Source organism: Pipistrellus kuhlii, unplaced genomic scaffold (assembly GCF_014108245.1).
Source record: "Pipistrellus kuhlii isolate mPipKuh1 unplaced genomic scaffold, mPipKuh1.p scaffold_m20_p_34, whole genome shotgun sequence".
Taxonomy (NCBI): domain Eukaryota; kingdom Metazoa; phylum Chordata; class Mammalia; order Chiroptera; family Vespertilionidae; genus Pipistrellus; species Pipistrellus kuhlii.
The window spans coordinates 4,847,648-4,873,400 of NW_023425534.1; the positions used below are offsets into that span (position 1 = coordinate 4,847,648).

At 53.6% G+C, this 25,753-nt stretch overlaps 2 protein-coding genes across 7 annotated transcripts; one reads left to right on the forward strand and one right to left on the reverse strand.

Moving 5' to 3' along the window:
- Positions 1-1,744: 1,744 nt before the first annotated feature.
- LOC118732051 (TAR DNA binding protein) lies at positions 1,745-12,698 on the forward strand. Of its 3 annotated transcripts, XR_004992035.2 has the most exons (8): positions 1,745-1,874; positions 2,802-3,050; positions 3,966-4,129; positions 4,490-4,630; positions 5,250-5,420; positions 5,800-7,002; positions 8,761-8,859; positions 12,123-12,698. XR_004992035.2 is itself a non-coding variant. In XM_036461073.2 (6 exons), exons 2-6 carry the CDS (start codon positions 2,813-2,815, stop codon positions 6,328-6,330), a joined length of 1,245 nt encoding a protein of 414 aa, XP_036316966.1. In that variant the 5' UTR covers positions 1,745-1,874; positions 2,802-2,812; the 3' UTR covers positions 6,331-7,710. The 3 variants fall into 3 exon arrangements, 1 of the variants encoding a protein (XP_036316966.1); XR_004992033.2 differs by lacking the exon at positions 12,123-12,698 and having other exon boundaries at positions 8,761-11,384; XM_036461073.2 differs by lacking the exons at positions 8,761-8,859; positions 12,123-12,698 and having other exon boundaries at positions 5,800-7,710.
- Positions 10,340-25,457, reverse strand: MASP2 (MBL associated serine protease 2). 4 transcript variants are annotated; one of them, XM_036461093.2, is made up of 11 exons: positions 25,411-25,457; positions 25,082-25,310; positions 24,251-24,428; positions 22,296-22,427; positions 18,879-19,075; positions 18,661-18,808; positions 17,443-17,561; positions 15,656-15,734; positions 12,919-13,053; positions 12,346-12,420; positions 10,340-11,136 (listed from the first exon to the last, which is right to left on the reverse strand). In XM_036461093.2, the coding sequence occupies exons 1-11, from the start codon at positions 25,413-25,415 to the stop codon at positions 10,373-10,375; spliced, it is 2,061 nt and encodes a 686-aa protein (XP_036316986.1). In that variant the 5' UTR covers positions 25,416-25,457; the 3' UTR covers positions 10,340-10,372. The 4 variants fall into 4 exon arrangements, 3 of the variants coding, with proteins under 3 accessions (XP_036316986.1, XP_045426570.1, XP_036316984.1); XM_045570614.1 differs by having other exon boundaries at positions 10,373-10,682; XR_006739564.1 differs by lacking the exons at positions 10,340-11,136; positions 12,346-12,420; positions 12,919-13,053; ... (2 more) ...; positions 18,661-18,808; positions 18,879-19,075 and adding exons at positions 20,085-20,131; positions 21,080-21,152.
- Between the last annotated feature and the right edge of the window lie 296 nt (positions 25,458-25,753).

Here is a 25,753-nt window from a genome sequence, read left to right on the forward strand (position 1 = left end):
ACAGCCCGGGGAGGTGGAGGGAGCGGAGCTTCAGGGTCTGACAAAGCTGGGACAGTACTTCACAAGCGAGGTGACATTTCTGGGTAAGTATGTGACCTCAGGCAAGGCCCACGGCCTCCAAGCCTCGGTTTCTTCTGAAAAACTGCAGATCACAAGCCTGACTTCCTCCCTCGAACAAATGGGTGGATTGAGATGACACAGACCTCCCCGCTTTGGCCAATGTTTTGAAACATGAGTGACCGCCAGGGGCCATCTGTCCAGCCATGTCCCCTAGATGCAGGGCAACCCCTGAGGGGGCAGGGCAAGGTCATCCATTCTGAATGCCTCCACTCTGTCCTCCCAATCTCTCTGAACAGACGCAGGCACAATCTGGTTACCGTGAATGGCAGGCATCAGAGACGGACTGGAAGGACTTAATACTGACTCCCTAGGAGGCTGTAAGAAGCAGGAGGCACCCCTTACAGAGCCAGGCTGCCTGGTTCAAATCCCAGCTCCACCACTTACTGGCCCTGTGAGCGTGGGCAGGGCGACCTAATCTCTGCACCTCGATTTCCTCATCCATAAACCAGGAATGATATCAGTGGCATCGACGTCATAGCGTTGCTCTGAGAATCGAATGAGTTAATGCATCAATGTAGAGCACCTAGGTGTGCCTGCATCTCATGGAAGCTGATACATCCACACACCACGGAATTAAAACTGCTGCCAGTTCAAGTAGGACACCTCATCAATGAAAACACATATTGGTTTCAGAAATGTGAAACAGCCGGAACCGGTTTGGCTCAGTGGACAGAGCGTCGACCTGCGGACTGAAGGGTCCCCGGTTCGATTCCGGTCAAGGGCATGTACCTTGGTTGCGGGCACATCCCCTCTGGGGGGTGTGCAGGAGGCAGCTGGTCGATGTTTCTCTCTCATTGATGTTTCTAGATCTCTATCCCTCTCCCTTCCTCTCTGTAAAAAGTCAATAGAATATATATTTAAAAAAAAATTAAAAAAAAGAAAGAAATGTGAAGCAAACAGGTGTGTCTTAACATGGGTGAAGTACAAAGTGACATTGGAGACTTGGAGTGGAAATACGTTAGCATTAGGCTTAGGGCTCAAATCCCAAGCCCACCACCTGGGCGACTTTAGACGTGACCCTTCACCTCTCTGTGCCTCAGTTTCCCCTCCGGCACGTGCGGATCGCATTACAAGGACTCACCTCCCAGGACGAGGGGGAATAAGTGCTACAGAACTCAGAAGGCGCCTGGTACAGGGCAGGCGCTGTCGTTGCTATTAGGGAAAAGTTATCCTTTCCAGGTTGGAGCGGGGCTATGGGAGGGCGAAGGGGACATGCCCAGCTGGATTCGTAGCCAGAGGGTCCTGGCCTCCCCTGCCCTTCGAGCAGCGCGAAAGCCCGAGGCACAGGGACCCCGCCCCCCGCCCGCCAGGCCGGTCCGCCCCGCCGGCCCCGCCCCCTCGCGGCTCCCGCCCCGCGCTCGCTAGTCTCGCGCACTTTCCGGCCGGGACCCCGGCCGGCGGTTGGTTGGGCGATACCATCTGTCCCGCTATGTGGGGGGAGATACAAACCTACGCATCCATATTTTCCAGTTTTATAGATTTTTAGACACAGGTATTTATCCATTTTTATCCTTTCCATTTCTCATATCTGTTAAGCGTCCCAGGAGGGAAACCTCGCTCCCCGGGGAGCGGGTCGTGGAGTCTCCGAAAGGCGCGCTCCCCCTCCAGTCGGGGAGCCGTGGGCGCGGCGACGGCCGTCGGGCGGAGGAGGCGGCCCCAGCGCCATTTTGTGGGAGCGAAGCGGTCGCTGGGCTGTTCCCGGATTCCCGGCTTCTTGACTCTTCTTGTCGGGCCTCCTGTCAGCGGCCTAGCGGGTGAGTCGCGGCCGCTCCTCACTCAGGGCGGCCCGGGAGCCTCGGCTCCGCCCGGCTGGGCCGGGGATGGACTCAGCGGCTGCGGCCCCCGCCCGGCCTGGCGCGGCTGTCAGCGGGGCCGGAGCGAGGACGCGCAGCCCGAGCCGAGGTTTGTCCCGGCCTGGGCACCCGGGCAACGCCTGGTGCCTTCGGGACTGTGCCCTCCGGGGGGCACTGCCCGCTCAGGCCCGGCGCCCTGCGGCCCGTGGGCCGCGCCGCGCCGCCGGGGCCTCAGCTGTCACGCACGGGCTTCTGGGAGGCCGCGGCCCGCGTCGCTCGGGACCTGACGCCGGCGCTGCCCTTGGGGCTCAAGTTGGGAGATCCCCGAAGTCCCAGGATGAGGAACAGAGAGGACTTCTCCCCTGTGTGTCCCCTGCACCCGGCTCCCTGCGCCCGATCGGTCCTGAGACTTAGCTGCTCAGCGCTTTCTTAGGGAATTGACTTCGGACCTCTCCCCCACCCACACCCCCTCCACCCCACTCCTCCCACCCACGCCATCGACTGCTCTCCAGGACACCCATCACGATTGCAATAAGATAGTGACTCCTTTGCTATCTTCCTCCTGCTCACCGCACCCCTCGTCACCAGCATGCCACCCGAAACTACGGGCTTCCCATTTGCAGCACCAGATGCATAGTAGGCACTCAGCAGATGTTCATGGAATGAATGAGCGAACGGGGCATCCCATTTTAATAGGACTTACCATCTTTGCCTCCTAAATATTTAGTTTCAGGGATAGCCAATATGTATACAAGAACCCAGACAGCAAGGATTTTTCTGGAAGTCCTAGGACAATGGCGGGGTAGTGATAACTCATCGGCTGGTTATAAGGAAACGGTTCCTTTTGACACAAGTGTGAGTCACTCATCTCTCTTTTTTCCATTTAAGAAAAACAGAAGATGTCGGAGTATATCCGGGTAACGGAAGATGAGAACGATGAGCCCATTGAAATACCCTCGGAAGACGATGGGACGGTGCTGCTGTCCACAGTCACGGCCCAGTTTCCGGGGGCGTGCGGGCTGCGCTACCGCAACCCCGTGTCCCAGTGCATGCGGGGCGTCCGGCTGGTGGAAGGGATTCTGCATGCCCCGGACGCTGGCTGGGGAAACCTGGTGTATGTTGTCAACTACCCCAAAGGTGCGGGGCCGCTCAAGTCCAGTCGTGTTTGTGTCTCATTGTGCGTCGTAGATGGCGTCTGTAACCCACGTATTTCTTTAAATGTTACTATCAGACTAGTTTGTAAGACCACTAGTTTAAATGAGTGGAAACTGCAAGTTACAGAACTTTTTGTAAAAGTGAAAACTATTTAAATATGGGAACAGATGTTACCATGTTGTGTAGACAGTGATGTATCCGATAGGGCCCTCATTTGTAACAAATGTGTCAGCATGGGAGGGGTGTTGGTGGGAGAGGCTGTGTGTGTGGAGGAAGGGCAGTGTATGGGAAACCTCTGCCTGCCTCTCAGTTTTGCGGTGAACCTATAATTGTTCAAAAATGTCTCTTTTTTTTTAATTTTTCATTCAGTTCTTCTCTTGCCTTTATATTTTTGCTTTTTGAAAATAACCTAAGATATTACAGAAATCAATGTGCCTTTATTGAAAGTTTAGAAAATTGAAATCACCCTACATCTACAGCTAGAAATAAAAGTTGCTGATTTTATTTTTATTTTTTGGCAGATAGCCTTTAAGTTATAGGCATTAAAATAAGTACATTTTAACAGGCAAAAAAATATGGTAATTACTCTTTTAACCTGTTATTTTTTCCCACTCAATGTATTTCCATGTCAGAGTGAAGTAGAATTGTTTGATATACCGTCAGAGAGGGGAGAATATATATTTGTAATCTTGTGACACTACAGAACCAGAGGTCTGACTCCCTGGATTTGCACTCGATCCTTTATTCTGTCTTGAGAGCTGACATTACTCTTTGCCAAAAGTTGAAACATGTTTATGTTCTTAGAATCTTTTCGCTTCTCACTTCTAGACGTAGGAGGCAGCATGTTCTGAGACGTGTTACATGAGAGTTCTAAAAGGTTTCTGCTCTTTTGTTTAGATAACAAAAGGAAAATGGATGAAACAGATGCTTCGTCAGCAGTGAAAGTGAAAAGAGCCGTCCAGAAGACATCTGACTTGATAGTGCTGGGTCTGCCGTGGAAAACCACGGAGCAGGACCTGAAAGAATACTTCAGTACCTTCGGAGAAGTGCTCATGGTGCAGGTAAGCCTGGGTTTCATTAACAGCTTTTCTCTTTCTGGGGGAATGAGCCCCCGAATTCCTGTTTTAGTAACTCTGCCCTTCATCGTCCACAGACAGTGTTTTTAATTTAAGATTCGTAAACGTTAGATCTAGTTTATCTTTGCATTCTAAAACATTTTGTTGAAATTCTAATATATAACAGTCTTACTCTGATATAAACAGGATCTAAACTCAAAATAGATTTATTCTTGGGGTTTTATTCTTGGCCTAAGTTTTAATTAAGCCACTGCATCCAATTGAAGCCATTCACGTTGTCAAAGAACTTTCCATTTGGTTATAAGTCTGTGTTGTTTTAGTAAATTTAAATGATTTTTTCCCTAGGTCAAGAAAGATATTAAAACTGGTCATTCAAAGGGGTTTGGGTTTGTTCGATTTACGGAATACGAAACCCAGGTGAAAGTAATGTCACAGAGACATATGATAGACGGACGATGGTGTGACTGTAAACTTCCTAATTCTAAGGTACTTTGCGTTTTTTATTTCGTCCCTTTTTTGCTTTTTCTATTTCTGCTTCGGTAACTTTTGCTGACAAACTTCCTATAGAAGACACTATAAAATAAAATGTTAAATATGCTTGGGAAGGTAATGTCAGGATGTTTTCTTAGAACCTCTTGGCTGGTTAAAGCCTTGGGTCCTTAATGCATGCTGGATACTTTAATATTTTATAATGCATGCTGAATATAATAATATTTAGTTTAATATCCCTCTAAACTAAACTTGGTTAGCAATCTTACATAGTTACATGTTAAAACGTGAAGATGATCAGAGTGCAGTAACCTTGTTAGAAAAGCCTAACTTGTTCCAAGCAAGACTTGCTTATTTGGAACTTTATTATCATTTTGCCAGGACATTGATTAGCCATTGACTTTTCTAGATCCAAACATACTTTCATGAACTTAAAACTGTATTTGTCATCTTAGTCTTACAAGGAGGAGTGCTAATGCAAAAAAATAAAATGTGCTTATTTTAATGACTCACCTGAGGTACAAGACAGCGAGGTTCCGTTCCATCCTCCACCGCAATGCCTTTTCCACTCTCATAAAATATTTCTGACTGTCTGTCCTGCCTTTGAATTGCTCAGCAAAGCCCAGATGAGCCCCTGAGAAGCAGGAAGGTGTTCGTCGGGCGCTGTACGGAGGACATGACGGCTGACGAGCTGCGGCAGTTCTTCTGCCAGTACGGAGAGGTGGTGGACGTCTTCATCCCCAAGCCGTTCAGGGCTTTTGCCTTTGTCACATTTGCAGATGACCAGGTATTTTTCTCCTTAAAACTTCTATCCCAGCTAATGTGTAATTTGAACATTTCCCATCCAGCTAATTGCCATCCGTAACTAAGCTTTCTGACCTTATAAGCTGGGCAAGGTATATGGACCTAGATATCTGTGATAAACATTTTAATACTTATCAGTATGTGGTGTTTAACCAAGAGTGTTATACATCTTTAGAAAGCAAACTAAAAAATTCTTACTGCCATTACTAAAGCTAACGCCTATTTGAGTTTAAATGAAATGAGCATTGATTGTTTATTTCTCCTTCAGTGTAGACAATGGCTTGAAAGCTAAGTTTTATTGCTCCTTTGAAGTACATGTCAGTGGTTTAATCGCCTGTATTTACACCCTTATTTTCTTGTAGGTGGCCCAGTCTCTCTGTGGCGAGGACTTGATCATTAAAGGAATCAGCGTACATATATCCAATGCTGAGCCTAAGCACAATAGCAATAGGCAGTTAGAGAGGAGCGGAAGGTTCGGTGGGAACCCAGGGGGCTTTGGGAATCAGGGTGGCTTCGGGAACAGCAGGGGGGGCGGAGCTGGCTTGGGAAATAACCAGGGTAGCAACATGGGTGGAGGGATGAACTTCGGCGCTTTCAGCATCAATCCAGCCATGATGGCTGCAGCCCAGGCAGCGCTGCAGAGCAGCTGGGGAATGATGGGCATGCTAGCCAGTCAGCAGAACCAGTCAGGCCCATCAGGTAACAACCAAAGCCAGGGCAACATGCAGAGAGAGCCGAATCAGGCCTTTGGGTCTGGAAATAACTCCTACAGTGGTTCCAATTCAGGGGCAGCGATTGGCTGGGGGTCAGCTTCCAATGCAGGGTCAGGCAGTGGTTTTAACGGAGGCTTTGGCTCAAGCATGGATTCCAAACCTTCCAGCTGGGGAATGTAGACAGTGGATGACGGTTGGTTGTATAGACTGGTGGGAATTCAAATTTTTCTAAACTCATGGTAAGTATATTGTAAAATACATATGTACTAAGAATTTTCCAAATTGGTTTGTTCAGTGTGGAGTATATTCAGCAGTATTTTTGACATTTTTCTTTAGAAAAAGAGGAAGAGTTAAAGGAATTTTATAAGTTTTGTTACATAAAGGGTTGAAATACTGAGTGTTTGAAAGTGAACTGCTGTTTGCCTGATTGGTAAACCAACACACTACAATTGATATCAAAAGGTTTCTCCTGTAACATTTTATCCCTGGACTTGTCAAGTGAATTCTTTGCATGTTCAAAATGGAAACCATTAATTAGAACTACATTCTTTTCTTTTCATTTGAACCCCACCACATGGATTTTTTCCTTAGGAATGTCTCCTTTTGGGGGATCATGGTGTCACAGTGTTTGGTTCTTTTGTTTTTGTTTTTTAACACTTGTCTCCCTTCATATGCAAAAGTACAATATGAAGCCTTCATTTAATCTCTGCAGTTCATCTCATTTCAAATGTTTATGGAAGAAGCACTTCATTGAAAGTAGTGCTGTAAAAATTCTGCCATAGGAACACTTCTGTCTACGTGCTTTCTCATCCAAGATTGCGTCATCACACTGCACAGGCTGCGTCTCTGACGGTGGGTGTCCCATTTTTATCCGCTACTCTTTATTTCATGGAGTATCAACGCTGTGAACGCAAGGCTGTGATATGGAACCAGAAGGCTGTTTGAACTTTTGAAACCTTGTGTGGGATTGATGGTGGTGCCGAGGCATGAAAGGCTAGTATGAGCGAGAAAAGGAGAGAGCGCGTGCAGAGACAGTGGTGCAAAATGGATATTTTTTAACTTGGCGAGATGTGTCTCTCCATCCTGTGGCTTTGGTGAGAGAGTGTGCAGAGAGCAATGATAGCAAATAACGTACGAATGTTCTTGCATTCAAAGGACAGCCACATCTGTTGGAAGACTTTAAGTGAGTTTTGTTCTTAGATAACCCTCATTAGTTGAATGTGTTAAGTGAAACGATACTTGTATTTCCCCTACCCCCTTGTCAACTGCTGTGAATGCTGTATGGTGTGTGTTCTCCTCTGTCACTGATCTGTAAGTGTGGCCATGTGAACTGAAGCTGGTGGGTTGAGAACATGGACTGAGCTTGTGGCGTGCTTTGCAGGAGTACTTGGACGCAGAGTTCACCAGTGAGCTGGGGGAGTCTCACGGAAGGGTGGAAGTTCTCATGTCTGTTAGCTGCCCCTAAGAATGCTGTTTGCTGCAGTTCTGTGTCCTGTGCTTGGATGCTTTTTATAAGAGTTGTCAATGTTGGAAATTCTTAAATAAAACTGATTTAAATAATATGTGTCTTTGTTTTGCAGCCCTGAATGCAAAGAATTCATAGCAGTTAATTCCCCTTTTTTGACCCTTTTGAGATGGAACTTTCATAAAGTTTCTTGGCAATAGTTTATTTTGCTTCAAATAAACTTATTTGAAAAGTTGTCTCAAGTCAAATGGATTCATCACCTGTCATGCATTGACACCTGATACCCAGACTTAATTGCTATTTGTTCTTGCATTGTCCAAAGTGAAAAGTTTTGTATTTTTTTCTTTTTAAACCTAGTTTTTAATAAGTCTGGGTGACCGCACCTAAAATGGTAAGCAGTACGCTCTGGCTTTTCCTTAGTGCCTCTGTGCATTGGGTGATGTTCTGTTTACATGGCCTGTTAAATCTCCATTGGGAAATCGTGCCTCCTAAAAATCTTATTGGGGGAGTGGGCAAAACTGTTAATTATTTTTAAATGCTTTGTAGCAAAGCATATCAATTGGAAGGGAATATTAGCACCTTTTGAGTTTGGTATTTGAAAAGTGGAATTAATTGCAATGGGGATAAAAGTAGAAGAAACCACAAATTATCTTGTGCCTGAAATCCATTAAGCTTGATGGCTTTAAGAACCATCAGGGTGTGGTGGGTTGTCTGTGAAAGTGTTAAGTGAAAGGGGCTTGGCCTCCCAGAGGGGGTAATGCAGTCATGCCGAATAAAATCGTTTACAAAACTCGGATTAGACTCTCACGATGCATTGTTAAGTGTGTAAAAGCAATAATATATCGATTGTACTTTTTATGTAACTACTGCTATGAGAGTTGAGCTTGTTTTCTAATGGAAGAATGTAACAGTTCTTGTGTTGATAGTTTACCTAATGCCCTTATCTAATTAGATTATGATAAATAGGATTTTTCAAGTTACATGTTTTAAACTTTTATAAGTGAAGTCATCCTTTAGACTTGTGACCCCCGCATTGTTTCGTTCAGTTTCCTCTGTAAAAGGATCTTGCAGTTGTTTAAATTTTTTTTTCTGCATCTAAATTGCATGATTTCCAAACCCTGTACCATCTGAATTTTGCATTTTAGCACTTGCACTATTACTCAGCAGCAGTAACATGGTAACACTTAAAATGGTATTCGGGGACATCCAAAGACTAAACTGACAAGCCTTCAAGGAGCCCAGGGGTAAGTTACCTTGTCAATGGCATGGTTTTAATCCCTCTTTACACTTGTGTAAATCTAGTCATTGGTCTTAAAGGCTTTCAATGTTGAGTAGCCTTCGGTTAATATGTTTGTGGTAATAATACATAGCTATGGGCCTTTAATTCTATCCTAAATTTTTTTTCTTTTTTTTGAAGTTTAGAAGTAAACTATTTGGCAAAGATTTGTTTTTAACATCTATTTGGTCATCTAACTGCATTCATTCTAAACATTTTTTTGAACCAGTTGAATAAAAATTTTTGTTGCCACCAGTTTAGTGTCTGGAGTCTTACTGGGAAAACAGTTTCCTTTTTATATGTGACAAAAATGCTGTAAAGTTACCTTTAAAAGTGAGTCTCAAGAAGTTGCACTTTATATGCACAAGAGAAATTAGGACAAAACTCACAATGAATGTTTAAATACAATGGTAACTGGCTAGAATGAAAAGCTTTGTTAGATGTTAGCTCTTAAAACTTTTTAGGAAGGACTAGCCAACTAAAATGAATTATTTTTAAGGTTAAGTCAGAGCTTAAATTTTGCCCTTAGGAAAAAGAAGTTAACCACTTACTTCGGAAGATGTATGTGATAATTAGAATAATTTTTTGTTGTTGAGTACTAGGACAGTAGCTCTTAGTTGTGTATCCGGGTTGTGTACTTAGGTATTGTGTGATCTGTGGTCTGTTGTTTGGCTGAGTGTGACCCTGTTTTACATGCTTATTGTAAGAAGGAAAAAAAAATACAGGTTTATCTATAATATCACCGTTTACTTCCGGTGTTGTCTTCTGGATTTGAACATTAATTAGGGTATTTCTAAGTGCTCGGAGCATGCCTGACTTAAGTTCTTAGCATTGGAATTACTAGGTTAAGACTGCATGTTTTTAAGGCTTTTGAAATACATTGCAAAATTTTCCTTTAGAAAATCTTTGTTGTCTTTGACAATGTGAATAGTGCTATTCCATGTTCATTTTGTCTACCAATTTGATAAGTGCAAAATTATATCACTGTTTTTGTGATACTGGTTTTTGTTTTTGTGATACTGGTTTTTAACATGGAAATTAGTACCTAGGCCAAAGTATTGATGTTTCCAGTTCATCTACAAAAGTCCATGATTCAAGGTTATCCTCAACCAGTACTGCTGTAATGTATAAAGCTTTCACAGAGTAAGAATAAGTCGAAAAATACTCAACGAGCATGCACAGGCAATTTCCAGAAACACAATTATAAAAAAGCCAGTGCGGAAAGATACTGGGCTTTGTGAGTAATGCGATGCAGACCTGACCAGTGCGTTTCTGTTGCTTCGGCAACGACAAGCATCGCTGTGCTTTATGCCCCTGGAACCGAATGGAAAGGGGGACACACTGGCCAGCCTCTCGCTGGAGGAGGGTTTTGCTTTTTGGGGCGACAGTGGCTGGGCTACTATTTCCCGGGTCACATTGCTGCTGAGATCTTTTATAGGCATTTTTTGAAAGGAATTATTTACTGATTGAAAACATACAAATTAAAAGTTATTCATTATTCTCTTGATCCAGGGAATATAGTTAATGACTTTTGTATAGACCCCATACACTTGTGCTGCCCCACAATGAATGGAGCCCCAGGACACTATCCCTCCCACAAACCACCTGTGTGTGTCGTTGTGGAGAAACACTAAGGCCCCTCCGCTGTCGCCTCCACAGCTGTCCCTGCCCCCGCTCTCCACGCCCGCACACAGCATGTTGGCGGTTACCTGGGGGTGCAGCGGCTTCTTGGCATAGGCAGCGGCACATTTTTTCTGATCCACAATTGGTACCTCGACAAACTGTAGATTTGTGGCAAGAAAGCCGCTCTGGGTTAATCCCCATCCGGACACAGTTCCAGTGGTGTCGGTCCTCATGAGGGACTCGGCATCTTCTCCCGGCAAGCACACAGGCATGATGTTGCTGTTGACCGCAACTCTGTTCTGCAGTTTGATCAGGGCTATGTCGTTATCGAAACCAGCGCCATCCCTGTAGCCTTCGTGTATGAACACGGCCTCCGCCCAGGCTTGTGTGTGCTGAGGGGACAGTCTCTTCAGGGCGCCCATCCGGATGTTGAGGGAGGAGGCGGCGTCTTTTTGCGCGTAGACAGCATGAGCCGCCGTCAGGATCCAGTTGTCAGACAGAAGCGCCCCTGCTGCTATTGTTGTGTCGCCCAGTAGCAGGACTTGCCAAGGAAAGTCACCAAGCCTTGCGTTCTGCCCTCCGTATATGCGAGCTCCGGCTGTGCGGGCTGACATTCCGCACGCTGGGGAGAGAAGCAGATAGGCAGGCCTGTGTAGAGACCACTGGTGCTGTTCTCCACTCAGCACTTGGGACTTGTTAACACTTCACATGAACCCAAAATTGTGTCACAAGTTGGTGGGTGCCCACCTGTACAGGCAAGTGAGGCCACCTTACCACAGCACAGCTCAGAGGCCCAGTGGGCAGTTCTTAGCTCCTCAGAAAGTGAGGTGGGTAGCATTGCTTTGAGAAACTGTTATTTGTTCTGCAAAATAAAAGGTCTACACAGTTGGGGGGGGGGCGGGGGGCAAGCAGGAATTGTCTTGAGCTGATGCCTTGGGTGATGAGAATAGGAAGTGAAAGGAAATAACCTTTTCATTGCCTCTGTTCTCCTGCTTTACAATGGGGTGGTTACCATGCGGTTCTGTGAAAGCAGGAGTTAAGGTCACTGTCATAGGAGTGGCGAAATTAACCTTTGAACATTTAAATGCCTTAAAAATTAGAAGGTTGCAGCTACAGCCAGGAACCTTCAGGTTCAGAAATTTTTTTTTTCATCCAGTTGGTTCTTCCAAACACTAAGTTTTACTCTATATTACTAAGGCAATTCACTCATTAATGTACCAAATGTTTCCTATTGTGGCAGAATACTTGCATTGAAACTTGTAAACGTGGTGTCAGCTAAAATCAAACAACTAACTTAAGCCAAATAACACAGGGGTAATGAATATATTATTACCTTTCTGATTTTTTTAATATCTATTCAACTATATCTTCAGAGCCAATTCTGGTTTAAAAAAATTTTAAGTACTATTAAAAGGCAAATTGCATTAATGTTTAAAAACTAGATGTCATTGAAAACAATTGCTTAGGGAAATAATGAAGTTATTAGCTTTGGGTTTTAATAGCATTTTTAACAGGGAAGAAAAGTAACAACAGAGGAACTTACGCTTATAAATGTATAAATGGTTCAAGATAATTTAAAAAATCATTTAATTTTTTATGCTTGCCTAGTTGTAAGGCCAAAATAATCAAATGACTGATGCAGTCAGCACCTAACAACCTCTCCATATGGAAAGGGGATAATGAGAACGTATTATTTGGAAATAATAACTTGGTCTAAGAGCCAAGTACCGAAGTTACATTTCTGCCCACCACAGCTAAAGCTCTCCTTATTGTCTCCGGCCCATCCTCCTCTCCATCAATTACGAATCTCTTGTATAAATGTGTCCATTACCGGGCTCACAGGCCGGGAGCGATTTTTCTCCTTTGGAGCTCGTCCAGAATCCATCAGCCTCACACACATATTTACCTGCAAATCATGGGAAAAGCACACATGTTTAACTGCATGTATAAGGTGGTTGTCATTTGCTTGAAAACCCCCTTAAAAAATGTTGATTCTTGAGCATCAGTGGGAAATAGAGGTGTCTGAATAACCATTTTACATGATTTCATAAATAGGAGGTCTCTGCATTACCATGTTTGCTTGCAAAGTGGAAACCTTTTAGATGTGTAACTTGAATATGTATCAAGATCTCAAGTGCTTAATGATAAGGTTTTGACTTGTTAAATTAAACCATTTGGAATATATTGTGTGTTTGTGGTAGTCATTTACCAGATAAGATCTGTTTTCAGATTCTTGCAAATTGACATTAAAGTCAGTTCAGCTGTAATATTTCACTTAGCTGGGGGGAGAAGTGCCTTTTAATCTTTTGCCCGGCCTTAGCCAAAACGGTGGCTAAAGTTTCTTTCCAGCCGGGAGGGCTTCGGTTCCAAGCAGCGCCCACCCCAGCTTGGAGCCCCTGCTTACCGTCCCCTCCTGCCATGGTGTAGAAGGTCTCGTTGCAGCGGTACTGGACCTCCGCTCCGTACACGGTCACCTCGGGGCCTGTGAGGTACTCCAGGCGGCCACCGGGCAGGGCCTCGGGGGGGCCGCAGTCCACAACTAAGGGACAGGGAGGGAGGAGTCGGTGTCCACTTGTTCTGGCATTGAGAAGGTGTGGAGACCATGGTGAGCCCTCGTGCTGGCCCAGTGCAGCCCCTGCGGGTGGCGGGGGGCCCCTAAGGGAAGGGGGTCTGAGACCACGCGCTTCCTCTCCGCTGTCACTCTGACAAAGGCCCGCAGCCACGGGGGAGGGCACAGCCTGCACCGCTGTGCTGTCTAGCCCCACCCAGAAGGGCGCTCAGACAGTACAAAGCTGATCCCTTTCCTAAAGGGAACTACTGTCAGAGAAAGGCAGGCAGAGAGAGAGAGACATGGATCAGCCGCCTCCTGCACGCCCCACCCTGGACGGAAGCCACAGCTTGTGTGTGTGCCCAGCCCAGCGGTCAAACCCACCACCGTCTGGCGTACACATGATGCTCCAACCAACTGAGGGCTCAAGAATGGAACTTTTTAGAAGACCTGCAAGTCCTTGGATTTGGATTAGAATTCACACTTGGGACATTGCTAATATGAAGTAGCTAACCAATTTGTGAGACAGTGCTAAAAGTTCACACAGCTGAAACCGGTTTTGCTCAGAGGATAGAGTGTCGGTCTGCGAACTGAAGGGTCCCAGGTTCGATTCCGGTCAAGGGCATGTACATTGATTGTGGGCACATCCCTGGTACTAGGTGTGCAGGAGGCAGCTGATCTATGTTTCTCTTCCCTTGATTTTTCTAACTATTCTCCCTTTCTTGGTGTTAACTACAGCAAGAGCATGTAACAGTAAAAAAAAAAAAGGTGGTGAGGTGGGGGAGAACAATGGATGTTAGATTAAATAAAAGCATGGTGTGATCAAATGCTATACGGTCATTAACAAGAGTGAGAGGCTCTATTAATACTAAACTGATGTGGAAAGATAACCCAACAAGATGGAGAAAAGCAATTGCAATCATTAAGTAGCCCATTTTGGTTAAAAAAACAAACACAATAGCCCTAGCAGTTTGGCTCAGTGGATAGAATGTCAGCCGGTGGACTGAAGGATCCCAGGTTGCAGGTTCAATCCCCAGCCCTGGTCAACCAATCCATGTGTGTGTCTCACATCAATGTTTGTCTGTCTCTCCTCCCACTAAAAAAAAAAGGAAAAAAGACTGAAACCCACACAGGAGCGCACACACACCCTCACCTTCCCCTTCCTCTGCTTTCCTGCCTGCTCGCTGCCCCCACCCCACCCCACCCAGCATGTTACCTTTCCTCTCTCCTAAGCTCCAAGGCCCCTCTGCCGCCAACTTACTTCCTCAGCCCATTTCTCCCATGGAGCACTTCTTCCTCTCTACAGTTGTTCTAATAGAATTTTTATTGATTTCAGAGAGGGAGGGAGAGAGAGAAACATCAATGATGAGAGAATCATTGATTGGCTGCCCCTTTCATGCCCCTTTGGGGACTGAGTCTGCAACCCAAAATACTGGTATTCCCTGCCCGGGGATTGAACCATGACCTCCTGGTTCATGGGCCAGCGCTCAACCACTGAGCCTTGCCAGCCAGACTGTAATTTTCTAATTAAACTAGCTTACAAGTGAAAAAAATGAGCATATAATAGTGAAATACTTCAATATATATAACATAGGAGATAAAGAATATGACAGAATAGACTCCAAACTCTCAGTGGTAGTTTAGGGATTTGGTCAAGAGTGGCTTTAACTATATATTTTTGTAAATTTATATATTTTCCAATTATTAACGTGTATTTAAGATTTGGTACATGATGCTGAAACCGGTTTGGCTCAGTGGATAGAGTGTCAGCCTGCGGACTGAAAGGTCCCAGGTTCAATTCCGGTCAAGGGCATGGTACCTTGGTTGCGGGCACATCCCCGGCAGGGAGTGTGCAGGAGGCAGCTGGTTGATGTTTCTCTCTCATCGATGTTTCTAACTCTCTCTCCCTCTCCCTTCCTCTCTGTAAAAAATCAATAAAAGTATATAAAAAATTAAATCTCAAAAAAGATAAGATACATGATTCTTAGTTCACCAAATGATTCTTAATGTACACCATTGTCCCAGTTTGGTGTGTGTGTGTCCTAACCTGTGTGCGTATGTGAGATACATGATTGGAGTGATATACACCAAAACAGTTAGTGGTAAGAGTTGTACAGTGGGAATATGGGTATTATAGTGTCATTCTGTTTCCCATCTTCTACATGTATTTTATGCTTAGAAAAAGATATTTTTAAAGATAACACATTTAAAAGCAAATAATTGCCCTGGCCAAGTGGCTCAATGAGTGTCATTCCATGCACGGAAGAGTGTCAGATTGTATTTCCAGTCAGGGCACATACCCAGGTTTCAGGTTCAATCCCTGGTCAGGGTGATGTTTCTCCCTCCCTCCCTCCCTTTCTTCCTCCTTCCCCTCCCTCCTTCTCTCCTTCTCTCCCTAAAATCAATTAAAAGGAAATAATTATCCTACAAGCTCGGTTTCATTTTAACCTCTTAAAGCGCACTGGGAACCTGGGGAAGAGAAGCAGATTTGGAATTCCATCCCCGAAAAATAGCATCCTTTTTACAAAGGGCCAGAAGCAGCAGCAGAAGCCATGACAGCAGCAGAAGCTCAGGGGTTGTCATGTGACCATACTGCTGCATTCTGGCATCGGTTGGTCCCAAGATCCATCCTTCTGACAGACCGCAGTAAATGATCTCAGGGGCAAAGGACCCTAAAGAGGAAGGGGAAAGATTAATTTCCTTGTTTACATCAGAAAATCACGCCCCAAACCTACGCCCCCACTGTAGTTAGTTCCTCTGCTAGTGTTTCACCAGATGCTCCCAAGGGGGCGATACACCCCATGACGGACGCACAGCCCAACTCTGGCTTCGGGCAGGGGCCAGGGGCTGCTGCGTACGCCACCTGTCATTTTAGGATCAAATACGAAGTGCCATGGGGAGGTGGTCATTAGGGGGGTGAGGCAGCCTCGGTGACACGGAGCAAACGTGTCTGGGCTCCTAGCCTGCGGCCCTTGCTGGAGGACAGCTACCCCAGTGCCCAGTCAGCGCTCATGGCTGATCAGGCTTACACAGAGCATTTTTTAAAAGAAGTCCTCCCCAGACAATCTTTTTCCATTGATTTTTAGAGAGAGTGGAAAAGAGAGGGTAAGACAGAGAAATAACGGAGTGAGAGAAACTCATTGGTTGCCTCCTGGATGTGTGTCAACGAGGGCCCAGGCTAAGGAGAAGTCTGTAGCCAAGACATGTGCCCTTGACCGGAATCGAACCCGGGACCCTTCCGACCACAGGCCGACGCTGTCTCCACTGAGCCCAGTCAGCTAGGGTGCAGAGATGCTTTTTTGACAGATGCTTTTTTGACATTAAAGTAGGGGTGTCGAACTCAATCAGAGAAGGGGCCAAAATCTAAAATCCAGCCTAAATCACGGGCCGAATGGTTTACTGAACAGTCATAAACTGTCATTGTGATGGAAATGCAGCGGAGTGCAGTGATGACAGCGCGGTGCGGGCCACATTGCAAGGCCTGGCGGGACGGATTTGGCCCGCGGGCCTTGTGTTTGACACATGTGCACTAAAGCCAGACTCGGTGAGCCGAAACCGGTTTGGCTCAGTGAATAGACCGTCGGCCTGCGGATTGAAGGGTCCCAGATTCGATTCTGATCAAGGGCACATCCCCAATGGGAGGTGTGCAGGAGGCAGCTGATGAATGTTTCTCTCTCACTATGTTTCTCATCAATGTTTCTAACTATCCCTCTCCCTTCCTCTCTGTAAAAAATCAAAATGTATTTTTTTAAAAAGTAAGTAAAACCAGACTTGATGAGAGAAGATGCTTCAAAGGAGAGCAGGGTGATTTTTAAAACATCAGCCACAGGGCAGGTTTGCAGTCCAAGGAGCTGCGGAGAAGAGCCCGCCCCAAAAGTCTTCAAGGTGGCAAAGTGTCACTTTATTTCCTGGTGTCGCCCTGCATCTCCCCCCCCCCCCCAGGACTGCCCTGCACACCTCGCTGTCATTTCCTGTTATTACTTTGCACCACTGGGACTCTGACAATTTTGAAGAACATAAAGGGAACGTGTTACTCTCCTACCTGTGCCCCTAAAGCAACACACTAAGCATTTTTTTAAAATTATCCTCCCGTTCCCTTTACAGTGGCCACTATTTATAACTTTGCGGGGTACACGACTTCCCAGCGCCGTTTAATTAATTGTGGGCCCAGGAGTTGTTCCGTTAGGTCATCCTAAGAATAAAAAATCTCTGTAGCCATCCCTCTTCTCAGCAAACATATTTCTTTTCAATTTTTTTTCTTTTTAGTCATAGACAAAAAACACACCCAGGCTGACAACAGCCGCTATTGCTTTCCTGCTACGTATCTGCTGACATGAATGTGTCCACGATCGCATGTGCTCACAGTTTGTGATAACTCACCCGCAGAAGCTCGTAGCCGGTCTCGCAGGCCACGGAGAAGCGGTCCTTCAGGATGTACTGGGCTTGCGCAGGCGAGATGTGGCCATGAGGTGGCGCCACCGGATCAGGGCACGGCAGAGCTGCGCAGAGGAAACCAGGCCGTGGGCTCTGAGGGTCTCTATGGCGGGTGAGTCTGAACTGAGCGTCTGAAGTTCTTGGTTTATAAAGGAGACGCTTCACACGGAAAGAAAGCTCGCCCCAGTCGGGGAGGGCTCTTCAGACTTAAAACCAAAGGCAGGCGGCACACACGGCTGCATGTGGTGCAGGTTGGGGTGTGCTGCCTGGCCTGGGCCTCAGCCAAAGCTGTGTCGGAAAGCCAGGCATGCCAGGCCGGTTCGGCTCAGTGGCCAGGGCGACCGCCTGTGGACTGAAGGGTCCCGGGTTCAGTTTCAGTCAGGGCACAGGCCCGGGTTGCGGGCTCGATCCCCAGTGTGGGGTGTGCAGGAGGCAGCCCATCGGTGGTTCTCTGTCATCACTGATGTTTCTATTTCTCCCTCTCCCTCTCTGAAATAAAAATATTTTTTAATTTTTATTTTTTAAATATATTTTATTGATTTTTTACAGAGAGGAAGGGAGAGGGATAGAGAGATAGAAACATATAACAGCTGCCCCCCCCCACACACACACACACACACTGGGATGTGCCCGATACCGAGGTACATGCCTTTGACCAGAGTCGAACCTGGGACCTTTCAGTCTGCAGGCCAATGCTCTATCCACTGAGCCAAACCAGTTAGGGCAAAATATATTTTTTTGAAAAGAGAGAGAGAGAGAGAGAGAGAGAGGGAACCAGGCATGGCCTAGCCAGTTTGACTCAGTGGATAGACTATCAGCCTGGGGCTGAAGGGTCCCAAGTTCGATTCTGGACAAGGGCACGTGGCCGGGTTGCAGGCTTGATCCTTGGGGGGCCTGCAGGAGGCAGCCCATCAATGATTCTCTGTCAGCATTGATGTTTCTCTCTCTCTCCTCCTCTCCCTTCCTCTCTGAAATCAATCAAAACACGTTTTTTGAAGTGGCCGGCTCTGTTTGGTCAAACATTTGGTTACCTCACCGCGAATGCCTTGGCAGGGCCAGACCAGGTGAGTCCTCAGAGCCTGTACGCCCGCGGGCTGACGTCCCGCCCGGTAGCCGCTCCGGGAGAGACGGGGCGCCAGCGTCCTGCCCCCGGCGGGGCCTCACCTGTGCTGGTGTAGTGGGCCTTCCAGCCCGTGTGCTCCCCCGACTGGTCAGTGACAAAGGTCACGGTCACCGAGTTGCTCTTGGTTTCGATCCTGCTGGGCAGCGTCTTCCCACAGAACGGGCCGAATTCCTGCTGGTCCGTCCGAACCTGAAAGGAGGGGAGCCGCGTCACCCCGGGACCTGCCGGCCGGGATGGGGGGCGGGGGCCGGGAACAGACCTTGAGGGAGTCGTAGGGGCACTGGGCTTCGGGGTGCGCCTCCACGTCGAAGGACTCCACGAAGTCCAGGGTGACCAGGAACCCGTCCTCCAGGCGGATGCTGTAGGTGCAGCTGGAGAGTTTGGGGTACGGCTGGGGGTACTCCGGGCTGCTGATCACCCCAGAGCGCTCGGTGAAGACCTGGCCCGAGCACAGGGCTGGAGAGGGAAGAGGGAGGGGAGAGGGCGGTGAGTGGGTGGCGGTGTGACTGCCACGGCGCCGGGCTGGGTGGACGCCCTGCACATGGCCGCCAGAGGCTCCTGAGGCCCAGGCCCCGGCCGCAGCCCAAGGGACAGGCAGGGAGGGGTGTCCGGAGCCCAGGCTTCAGCTGAAATGGGGGGCACGTGCATGTGCATCTCCCAGGGAGCCCCTCGCACCCCGGAGAGGGCGGAGGTGGAGGCCTGGGCCAGTCAGGGGAGGGGCGCGGTCCGCTCGCACCCTCATTTTTTGAAAAATCCGGGGAGAGGGGTGAGAGTGGGGGGAGTGACACCTAGTCTCCTTGGTTGAGGGCCCCAGACCCACTCAGACCCCAGCAACCTCCAAGTTCATCCACCAGGGGCTCCCACCGCGCCCGGCCAGGGCCCTGGGTGTCCGCCTGGATGGTCAGAAGGTCACAAAGGGGCTCCCTTTGCCCGCCTTCCCGGGCCTGGGCCCTGCCCTGGGGCAGCTGAGGGAGCTCAGCCACACGGTCCGGGCTCACCTGGTGTCTCTAGAAGGGAAGCCAGTGCAGCCCCTGCACAGCACCCAGGGGCGGCCCAGAGGGGGCGGCAGGCATCAAAGTGGGGGTGGCTCCTACAAAGGGGAGTACCAGCTCCGCCTTCCTGCCTCCCCGTGGCTGCTCCCCCCACCCCCAAGGGCAGAGGGAATGGCCCTGGGCATGGGACCAGGCTGCCCACCAGCGACCCCTCCTGGGGCCTCTGCTCTGGGTCAGGCTCCCCACCCAGCACAGCGGACCGCGCTGCCCCTGGGATTCTGGGAATCGAGCTCCCTCCCCTGAGTGCTCAGCAGGTCTCCGCCCGCTGGGCCTCCTCCGAACTCCCCACCCCTCCCGACAGGACGGCAGGGGCTCCTCCAGACTGCCCTGAGGGCAGGGAGGGAGGAGGGGGCCAGACGCACACCGCAGCCGCCTGCCCCTGCCCCCCCAGAGACACGCAGCGCGGGTGGAGGTGGAGGTAGACCAGGTTTATTGTTAGCTCCGCGGGGGTGGATGGGGGGGTGGATGGGGGGGTGGATGGGGGGTGGATGGAGGGGTGGATGGGGGGTGGATGGGGGGTGGATGGGGGGGTGGATGGGGGGTGGATGGGGGGGTGGATGGGGGGTGGATGGGGGGTGGATGGGGGGTGGATGGGGGGTGGATGGGGGGTGGATGGGGGGGTGGATGGGGGTGGATGGAGGGGTGGATGGGGGGTGGATGGGGGGGTGGATGGGGGGTGGATGGGGGATGGGATGGGAGGGTGGATGGGGGGGTGGATGGGGGGTGATGGGGGGTGGATGGGGGTGGATGGGGGGTGGATGGGGGGTGGATGGGGGGGTGGATGGAGGGTGGATGGAGGGGGGTGAGGGGTGGATGGGGGGGGATGAGGGGTGAATAGGGGGTGGATAGGGTGGATGAGGGGGTGGATGGGGGGTGGATGGGGGGGTGGATGGGGGGTGGATGAGGGGGTGGATGGAGGGGTGGGGGTGGGTGATGGGGGTGGATGGAGGGGGTGAGGGGGTGAGGGGTGGATGAGGGGGTGAATAGGGGGTGGATGGAGGGGGTGGGGGTGGATGGGGGGTGGATGGGGGGGGGGGGGGTGGATGGGGGTGGATGGAGGGGTGGATGGGGGGTGGATGGGGGTGGATGGGGGGTGGATGAGGGGGTGGATAGAGGGGGTGAGGGGGTGGATGGGGGGTGGATGAGAGAGTGAAGGGGAGGTGGATGGGGGGAGGGGTGAAGGGGAGGTGGATGGGGGGGAGAAGGGGGGGTGGATGGGGGGTGGATGTGGGGTGGATCAGGGGTGGATTGGGGGGTGGATGAGGGGTGGATGGGGGGTGGATCGGGAGCGGGTGGGTGGGGGGGTGGGGGTTAGGGGGGTGGATGGGAGGGTGGGGGGGTCGATGGGGGGTGGGGGGGGGTGGGGGGTGGGGGGTGGACGAGGGGGTGGACGAGGGGGTGAACGGGGCTGCAGGCAGCCGCAGTCTCCCGGCCCAGAGGGGCAGCCGCGGGCTCTGCGGGCGGAGGCTAGAGGCTGTGCTCTGGAAGAGAAGAGGCGGGAGACCAGGGAGGAGACACGGGGAGGCAGGTCAGGTCAGCCCGGGGGGGGGGGGGGGGGGGGGGGGGGGGCTCCCCACGCCCCAGGGCCCCAGCTGGCTTCCTGCCCCGGGTGGCCAGGGCCCAGGGCACCTCCTCAGGCCGTGGGCCGGGGGTCAGGTGGCCTCTGGGCCCGGAACCGGTGGCTCTGAGCAGGCCTCGCCCGTCCTGCAGCTTGTGGAGGGGAAAGGGGTGAGCGGCTTGGACCCCCTCCCCCTCCCCCTCCGCACGGCGCCGCCTCGGGAGGGGAGGGGGCTGACGGGGCCCCGCCCAGCGGGCCAGGCACTGCGGGGCCTAAGAGCGAGTGAGCCCGACGGAGGGAGGGGGGGCTGGAGGAGGGGGTGGACGGGGTGGACGGGGGTGGACGGGGGTGGAGGGGGGTGGACGGGGGTGGACGGGGCTGGAGGGGGGTGGACGGGGGTGGACGGGGGTGGAGGGGGGTGACGGGGGGTGGAGGGGGGTGGACGGGGGTGGAGGGGGGGTGAGGGGGTTGGACGGGGGTGGACGGGGGGTGGACGGGGGTGGACGGGGGGGACGGGGGTGGAGGGGGTGGACGGGGGTGGAGGGGGGGTGGACGGGGGTGGACGGGGGTGGAGGGGGGTGGAGGGGTGTGGAGGGGTGTGGAGGGGGGTGGAGGGGGGTGGAGGGGGGTGGAGGGGGGTGGAGGGGGGTGGAGGGGGGTGGAGGGGGGTGGGGGGGGGTGGAGGGGGGTGGAGGGGGTGGACGGGGGGGACGGGGGTGGAGGGGGGTGGACGGGGGTGGACGGGGGTGGACGGGGGTGGAGGGGGGTGGGACGGGGGTGGACGGGGGTGGAGGGGGGTGGACGGGGGGTGGGAGGGGGGGTGAGGGGGGTGGACGGGGGTGGAGGGGGGTGGACGGGGGTGGACGGGGGTGGAGGGGGGTGGACGGGGGTGGAGGGGGGTGGACGGGGATGGACGGGGGTGGAGGGGGGTGGACGGGGGTGGACGGGGGTGGACGGGGTGGACGGGGTGGACGGGGCTGGAGGGGGGTGAGGGGACGGAGAGCAGAGCGGGCGGCCTGGCCGGGCAGAGCCGCCCGGCTTTAAGGGGGCGGCGGGCCGGGCTCACCGGAGCAGGTGCGCCTGTCCTGGTGCAGCTCGTAGCCGGCGCGGCAGGAGCAGTGGAAGCCGCCCAGGTGGTTGTGGCAGTGGTGGTCGCAGGGGGGCGCCGCTCCGGGGGGCGCTTGGCACTCATCGATGTCTGGGGGGGCGGCAGGGGTCACGGAGACGGGATGGCAGAGGCCTGGGCTCCCGGACCTCAGCCTCAGGGGACCTGCGAGGGGCCTCCTCACGCCAGCCTGGGGCCATGGCCACCCTCCCCACACACCACACCACACACACACACACCACACCACACACACACACCACACACACCACACACCACCACACACACACACACACACCACACACACACACCACACACACACACACACCACACACCACACACACCACACACACACACACCATACACACCACACCACACACACACCACACACACCACACACACCACACACACACACACCACACACACCATACACACCACACCACACACCACACACACCACACACACACCACACACACACCATACACACCACACACCACACACCACACACACCACACACACCACACACCACACACACCACACACACCACACACCACACACACCACACACACACACACCACACACACCACACACACCACACACACCACACCACATACCACACACATTCACACACACCACACACCACACACTCTCACACACACACACTCACACACACACACTCTCACACACACACACACTCACACACACACACACACACTCTCACACACACGCACACACACACACACACACACACACCCTCCCCCTGCAGCACGTGGAGGGGAGGAATGACACATCCCTAAAACCAGTGACAAGCCCTGAGTGTCCTGCTCAAGGTCCCCAGCGAGGGCGGGAGCAGCGGGCGGTGGAGCCCAGCGGGCAGCGGGCAGCGGGCAGCGGGCAGCGGGCAGCGGGCGGCGGGAGCAGCGGGCGGCGGGCAGCGGGCAGCGGGCAGCGGGCGGCGGGCGGGGCTGCCGCTCAGGCCCCCCTCAGAGCGGCTTGTGAGGAGCACAGAGAGGTTGAGGCCCCGGCCCGCGGTCACACAGCTGGTCCCTGCAGGAGCCAGAACCTGACCTCCCGACACAGGCGCCCAGCTCTGTGCATGCTCAGCCCTGGGGTCCCAGGGGGCTGCCAGGAGGTCCCGTCTGCGCCCGGCACAGAGGGGGCTGCTCGGAGCGGAGGCCAGGCTGTCACTCACATGGGCATGGCAGACGGCGTCAGGAAGGAGGAGGGGGGAGCTGGGAGCCTGGGGGGCGCGGGGGGAGACTGGGGTCTGGGGGGGCTGGGGGGCTGAAGGGGGGCTGGGGGCCTGGGGGGGCTGGGGGGCTGGGGCTGGGGGGGCTGGGGACTTGGAGGGGGGCTGGGGGGCTGGAGGGGGGCTGGGGACCTGAAGGGGTGCTGGGGGGCTGGAAGGGGGCTGGGGGGCTGGAGGGGGGCTGGGGGCCTGGGGTGCTGGGGGGCTGGAAGGGGGCTGGGGGCTGGAGGGGGGCTGGGGGCCTGGGGGGCTGGGGGCCTGGGGGCTGGGGGGCTGGGGGGCTGGAGGGGGCTGGGGGGCTGGAAGGGGGCTGGGGGGCTGGAGGGGGGCTGGGGGCCTGGGGTGCTGGGGGGCTGGAAGGGGGCTGGGGGGCTGGAGGGGGGCTGGGGGCCTGGGGGGCTGGGGGCCTGGGGGGCTGGGGGGGCTGGGGGCCTGGGGGGGCTGGGGACCTGGAGGGGGGCTGGGGGGCTGGAGGGGGGCTGGGGGCCTGGGGGGCTGGGGGGCTGGGGGTGCTGGGGGCCTGGGGGGGCTGGGGACCTGGGGTGCTGGGGGCCTGGGGGGGCTGGGGGCCTGGGGTGCTGGGGGCCTGGGGGGGCTGGGGACCTGGAGGGGGCTGCAGGGGGCAGGCCTGGCAGGTGGAACCCAGGGCAGTGAGCCGGCTCTCCCTCACCCTCCGCGGCGTAGAAGGCCTCGAAGCCAGTGAAGGGCTTCTCATTGGAGTAGTCGGAGCGGAAGGTGACGTTTAGGCCGGGGCCCGGCGAGTAGAAGGTGGTGTTGCCGGGCGCCTGCTCCGTGTCAGTGCTCTCCCAGCCGCACAGCGTGGCCAGCTCCGTGGTCCCTGCGCTCAGCTGTGGGGTCGGGGTCACTGGGAAGGACAGCCAGACCCTGGCCTGCCCGCCCTCCCAGACCTGCCCTCTCCCCCAGGCCTGCCCTCCCCTCCTAGGCCTGCCCTCCCCCCCAGGCCTGCCCGCCCCCCCAGGCCTGCCCACCCCCCCTAGGCCTGCCCCTCCCAGGGCCCATCCCCCCAGGCCTGCTCCCCCCCAGGCCTGCCCTCCCCCCAGGCCTGCCTCCCCCAGGCCTGCCCGCCCCCCCAGGCCTGCCCACCCCCCTAGGCCTGCCCCTCCCAGGGCCCATCCCCCCAGGCCTGCTCCCCCCCTAGGCCTGCCCTCCCCCCAGGCCTGCCTCCCCCAGGCCTGCCCGCCCCCCCAGGCCTGCCCGCCCCCCTAGGCCTGCCCCTCCCAGGGCCCATCCCCCCAGGCCTGCTCCCCCCCTAGGCCTGCCCTCCCCCCAGGCCTGCCCGCCCCCCCAGGCCTGCCTCCCCCTAGGCCTGCCCTCCCCCCAGGCCTGCCCCCCCCCAGGCCTGCTCCCCCCCCAGGCCTGCCCTCCCCCCAGGCCTGCTCCCCCCCCCAGGCCTGCCCGCCCCCCCAGGCCTGCCCGCCCCCCTAGGCCTGCCTCCTCCCAGGGCCCATCCCCGCGCCCAGCCCTGGGGGCCCGTGGGCACCTTGACGAAGTCATACTCGCAGCGGTAGGAGAGCTCCAGGTGGAAGTGGGTGAAGTAGAGGCGCAGGCGGTAGCCGGGGGGCGCCGTCAGGGCCCAGCGCAGCTCCTGGTGGTCGGGGTACCTCCCCGGGAAGCCAGGCGACGCCAGGCGCCCGAACACGGGCTGCGGCCACTGGGCGGCCCCGGGGGCGGCCGCCGCGCCCCAAAGCAGGCCCAGCAGGATCAGCAGCCTGGGGGGGGGGGGCACAGGGGGGGCACGGGGGGGGTGAGGGCCTGGGGGCCTGCTGCCACCCTTCCCCCGGCCAGGGAGCTGCGGGGGCTCCCACCCACCTCATGGTGCGCCGTCCGCTGGCCAGGCCCGGTCTGCATTCGCACAGGCTCACCTTTGGTCTGTTTGTCCAGCGGCTCCTGCCCCCGCTCTGCCCCTGGGATTCTGGGAATCGGCCCGGTGACTCCGGCCGGCCCGATCGCCGGGCGGGGAGGCCAGGCCGGGAGCCAGAGGCTGACCTGCTGGGCAGCCCGCCCCGGGGACGGGTCCTGGCTCTGCCCCTTCCCTCCGCCTCCGTGTTCCCTCCCAGCGGGGTCTCTGGCCGCCCAGGTCTCCGTGAGGCTCCCGGGAGGAACACAGCCACCTGCTTCTCTCCCCTCCCCCGCGCCGTCCTGCTGTGAAACA